We start from the raw sequence: 5,552 nt of genomic DNA on the forward strand, positions 1-5,552 counted from the left end.
GGTCGAATTTCGCCCTGCTTCAACCAACCTCCCTGATCCAAACCTGGGTTGGGTTCCTGGTAGTGGTTGTTTGTGGTTTCAGCAACACTTGTTCGCCCCTAAGTGTAGTGTGGTTGAATATATTTTTGGCGCAGATTTCTCCTCACAAAAACCTTACCAAACCTCATCCCCTCAGAGTGCTGCAATTGACACCCTCCTCTCGCTCTTCGCACGAAACTTTTGACGGTTATCGAAACCCTTTTTCCCCAATCGAATTTCGCTTCCCATCTTACACAAAAATAAACCATAAACAGCCAACCAATTCAATCATCATGGCATCAAAGGTGAGCGACTTGGACCCTTTTATTGCCACTTCCACTCCAATTTGCGTCCCCATTTGCATACCCATTTCCATCAACCTCCATGCGTCCCAATGTCCCAATCTCGAGAATGGGACGGGGTAAAATAGCAAAAGCACCCACAAGTTCTGGATATATTTTACTAATTGACCCATTGATTGTTTCAACCGCTAGTTTCTTCGAGAATACAAGTTGGTAGTGGTTGGTGGTGGCGGTGTTGGCAAATCCTGCTTGACCATCCAATTGATCCAGAGTCACTTTGTTGATGAATACGATCCAACAATCGAAGGTGTGCAGCTCTCATTCTCCCTCCCTCCCTTTCCTTTCAACATTCAGCCATGTTTAGATAGCTTAAAAAATCCAATTGTGACGTGAACAGATTCTTACCGGAAGCAATGTGTTATCGACGATGAGGTGGCATTGCTCGACGTCCTCGACACAGCCGGACAGGAGGAATACTCAGCAATGCGAGAACAATACATGCGCACAGGCGAAGGCTTCTTGCTGGTCTACTCCATCACTTCTAGACAATCGTTCGAGGAAATAATGACTTATCAGCAACAAATATTGCGAGTCAAGGACAAGGACTACTTCCCCATCATCGTTGTTGGCAATAAATGCGACTTGGAGAAGGAACGTGTGGTATCTCAGCAAGGTATGGACTACAAATAACACCCCTCTATGTCTATGTTTCTATCTCTCTCTGTCCCATATCTAAGAGCAGTGCTAACGAAACCGTATATGTAAAACTACAGAGGGTGAAGCATTGGCCCGGGACTTTGGATGCAAGTTTATCGAAACCTCTGCAAAATCACGTATCAATGTTGACAACGCTTTCTACGATATTGTACGGGAAATCCGTCGCTATAATAAAGAGATGTCCTCGTATTCATCTGGGGGCGGTGGCTTTGGCTCTCGAGCCCCTGAAAAAATGGATGTAGAGGACCGTGAACATGGCAGTACTTGTTGCGGAAAATGCGTCATCATGTAGGAAAAAAATCGAGTTTTTAAATATTTTCTTCAGGGCAAGCTCATTCTCCTTATTAAACCATGAAAACAACACGGGGAACGATCATCTCTCTATTATGGCATGGCAACAGACATTATTTTATCACTTACCACCGCTCGAGGAAGAAATTGAAACAGGAAATGCACAGGACAATCAAGGCTGAAAAAAGAACGGGAAAGGGATCGATGATGGATAGAATGATGGCGGATGAACTTGAAAATGCATGAAAAGAAAAAGACACAGAGGAAAATACCACAACCCTCCTAAATGCGAACTCCTTTTGGACTATTTCGGCTGTCCGAACTATTGCACATGTTCATTGACCGACATCCCTTCTCCCTAATCCCCTGCTTTCCTTCTCCGCCAATTCCGCTCCTCTCAGGTTTCTCAAGCAACCAAAAGAAAATACATTTGAATTCATCAAAAGAACCATTTCCATACCGGGTACCACCTTTTTACTTCTTTCAATTGGTTGTCACGAGCAACGGACGGGCAGGCAACCTGGCATCCAGGCCAGAGAGGCAAAGCAAAGCAGAAGAAAACACCGATGAAAAATTCTTCCGGTGTTCTTTTAATAACCCGCCCCATCGCCTTGTATTCCTTTCCCTCCCACCTCTTCGTATTTGATTGTCACCATATTATCATTTCTTTCACGAAATCAACTCTTTAACTAGCCTGCCTCCATTCCGACTCCTATTTCTCTCCCTGTTCCCTGCAGTTGTTTTCCTATCTTATCTTCCTCCACCATCCTATACTTCTCGGAGTTTGCCCCTGGATGCTTATTTACTAGTAATTTCTTTTTTATTTTCTTTTTTTCTCTTCCTCATTTCAATTATTTATTTCTTTATTTCTTACCTTTTCTTATTTCATTTCTAAGACATGTCTCTCCTTTCCATAAGTTTCATTTCACTGTCCCTATCTTACATTTGCTCTATCATGTTAATTGCTGCCTACTTATTATATTTCATTATATTTCCCTGCCCTCCTCTTCTCTTCCTCTTCCCATCCTCCCTCGATCCGTAACACCTGATAACCGGTTAAATGACACCTGCCTAGCTGCTCAATAAAGGCCGTGTATCACATATGGCTTTTGAAACTTGGCAGCTTCTATTCTTCCTTCTTTTACGTATATGTATGTATCTTCCCCACTTTCTCCTCTCCCTTCTATTTTCTTCTATTCATTTTCTTCTCTCTCTCTCTTTTCCTCTTAACTACCTCTGTCAAACCGGATTTCGTTACCTCGTTTTCTGTTATCTGTTTCTGCCTTTTTAGGTTTTGCCTTTCCTATTTTATTTTTTGTTTCATGTGTGGTGAAATTCTGTCCACTAGCATCAGTATCAAACTTAAACAATATTCAATTTCGTTTCTTCATCTTGGTTTCTCATTTTATGGCGATAATTTTCTCTATTCTCACGCATCATGTGCCTGTTTCATCTCTTTATATTGAGTATGGAATTTCTTCTCTGCATAACTATCTGTCCCTTAAAATTTTCATATTCTATTTTCATATATTTATCTTGATCTATATCTATCTATCCTTTCCATCTCTCCTATTACAGTATCTTTATCGCTACCGGTGCCAATTCCTTACGTCTGTTTTCTAAGACAACGGAATCTACCTTTCTTCGCTAACATAATATGTATGCTCTTGGCCTTCCCCAACTGAGCTATTCACTACTTCTCCCTCCCCCTCTCTTTTTCCCACCGTGATCATACGGACATCTTGTGTTATAAAAATATTACTAAAAAGATCAAAAAGGGAGCGAAGGATAAATCCAGTCATCATTATCTGGTATTTCAGCTTGGGTGTGTATGTACATGCATTCCACGTAGATTGGTACTTAAGTCGTTCCGGGTTTGTCTTATTTGGGACCCCCGCGCACTTCATTGAGAGTTGACCGTGAGATGGGGAAATCGATGTATGTGATACTAGAATTAAAGCGCAACTATTACTCATACTACTGTACTGTGAACACTGCGTGTGCTGCGGCGTCGGTTGTCCCGATCTACCTATCATCAAAAGGGAACCGATTTGAAAGCAGTGGCCCTTGTTTTTATAGGTATGGTAAGGTAGTTATTTGCTATCAAAATGACCCATACTATTAGTTTCTAGCACATACGACCAGGGAGTTGAAACCAGGGCTTCCGTCCGCTCAGCCGTACTTAAGCTACCCGTCGGCCAGCTATGATGCCCTGCCCCAGAGGCCCGGGGGTTTATATATAAGGGTGGATAGGGGTTTGCTAGCTGTAGCTAGCTGTCTTTTGGACTTTTTGGTCTAGGTAGAAGTTGGGTGGGTGACCACCAGCGAATCCCGGCTGTCGTATGTTTTTGATATTTTTTGACTTCTTGGTAGCTTCTTACCCTGGCTGCTGGTGCCTCGCTATTGTATACTTTTTTGCCATTTCACCACAAGTGTGTGAGGGTTTGAGAAAAATAAAGAAATGAGATGAAATGAAATATAAGTAGGGCTGTAATTGAGAGAATAGTATATTGAGCAAATATGAAAAAGAATATGCAACACCAGCCTGAAAGAATGTAGACCTTCAGCACTCTAAAGGAGAAAAATGGTTTTATTTCAATAAAAACATTTTAAACCTGCCAAAACTTTGAAATTGGTCTAGATAAATATCCTGAATTTTTGTCTCTTAAATATGGCAATGTATAATAAACATAAATGAAAACACCCAACATATTCTAATGGCATTACCACACCACCATTTGTTATCTTACTTGGGGTTTTCCGTCTCATCTTCAAGAGGATCAATCTCATCCTCCTTCATAACCCTCCGCCCCTGCACCTGCTCCTCCACCTCAGGAATAAGGCTCTCCATATACTTCAGATCCGTACCAACCAACGTCACCGTATTGAACTTTTTCTCCCATCGCGGGTAACTCCCCACTTTAATACCACGCGGTTCCACCCTGGCCGCCAGCTCTGTCAGATACGGCGCAACCGCACTTTCATACAGCGGCGTCGCGAACATGAGACGGTGAATCCCAACCCCCTCCGGGTCAGGAAGGCGGAGCCGTAGCCGTGGCTGGAGGGCGTGGCAGAGGCGCTCGAACAGCTTGGGAACGCCGGGGAGGATAAAGATGTTCCCGTTCACGACGGAGATGGGCATCCAGAGATCGTCGGCGACGAACAGGGCCTGGTCCCCTAAGGGGATGTTGTCGTCTGTGGGGATTTCGACCATGCGTAGTCGCGCTGTGAGAACGGGGGAGGGTTTGTCCCAGTCGAAATCAGAATTCACTTGTGATGGCTTGGACAGACTGCGCATCCGTGCTAGAGCCTCTTCGTGTAATTTGAGCTTTAGTCCGAAGGCTTTTGCTATCGATTGATAGGTAATGTCATCATGGCTGTTTTATGGGGAATTGGGAGGGATGGAGGGATGACAGGGAGGTGGGGTATCTAGACCCTGCGCCTACTCCCATCACCGCTCGCGCATCCCAAGAAAGTCAGCATGTTTGTGTAGCGTGGTAATCAGGCTGTGTTGTTGCACGGGACAGTGTATGTAATAAATGAGTGGAATTTGTGTATGTTTAATTGCACCTGTTTAAGGGATTGAGGGGGGAACGTGTATTCAATATACGGACGTTGGACCTATCCCTCCACTCGTCACGACGAAGTCGTATTTGTCACTCATGCGCGTCACGGCTTCGATAATCTCATTTTCATCATCTGCAATGACCTCCACGCGCTTTAAATGTATACCCAAGGAGAAACAATATTTTGCAAAAAAAGGGGAATTGGTGTCGACGGTCTGGAGGACAGGGTGTCAGAGTGTGGGGTGGCAGAATGAAGGAAATCCAGAAAATGCTCATAACATTGAAATCGAACCCACCTTGCCGCCCAGGACTTCATCACCGATTATCAAACATGCTGCCGTGCGTATGGTTCTCCTGCCGTTCGCCAGCGCTGTCTCCGTATATGATGTCATCGGATGAGTTCGTAGCGCACGACAAGCTGTGGTAGCGGAGCGATGGACGTAATTGGGTTGCGCGCGGGAGAGGTGTCTGAACAACTGGTTGACGCGACCAAACATTTAGCTTATGCGCTCGACCGGAGAATTGGATCGAGAAGTGCTCTTGATATTTAACAAACTGTTGCTCTTTGACATGCTGGGCGTCAAGGAATCACCTCGGTTAGGATGTTCATGGCGCCGAATATTGAAATAGACGCGCGGCTAACTAATGTAAGTTGAGA

The 5,552-nt window shown here is 44.3% G+C and overlaps 2 protein-coding genes across 2 annotated transcripts; one reads left to right on the plus strand and one right to left on the minus strand.

Annotated features, from left to right (window-relative positions):
• Window positions 1–412: 412 nt before the first annotated feature.
• Window positions 413–1,329, plus strand: PAAG_02351 (ras-1; the record flags this gene model as incomplete). Its single annotated transcript, XM_015844613.1, has 4 exons — window positions 413–439; window positions 513–627; window positions 718–993; window positions 1,094–1,329. 4 exons carry the CDS (start codon window positions 413–415, stop codon window positions 1,327–1,329), a joined length of 654 nt encoding a protein of 217 aa, XP_015701661.1.
• A 2,745-nt stretch (window positions 1,330–4,074) lies between these two features.
• On the minus strand, window positions 4,075–5,391 carry PAAG_02352 (molybdopterin binding domain-containing protein; the record flags this gene model as incomplete). Its single annotated transcript, XM_002795600.2, has 3 exons — window positions 4,075–4,705; window positions 4,943–5,109; window positions 5,191–5,391. The coding sequence occupies 3 exons, from the start codon at window positions 5,389–5,391 to the stop codon at window positions 4,075–4,077; spliced, it is 999 nt and encodes a 332-aa protein (XP_002795646.1).
• Between the last annotated feature and the right edge of the window lie 161 nt (window positions 5,392–5,552).

The sequence above is a fragment of the Paracoccidioides lutzii genome, assembly GCF_000150705.2.
Source record: "Paracoccidioides lutzii Pb01 unplaced genomic scaffold supercont2.5, whole genome shotgun sequence".
Classification (NCBI taxonomy): domain Eukaryota; kingdom Fungi; phylum Ascomycota; class Eurotiomycetes; order Onygenales; family Ajellomycetaceae; genus Paracoccidioides; species Paracoccidioides lutzii.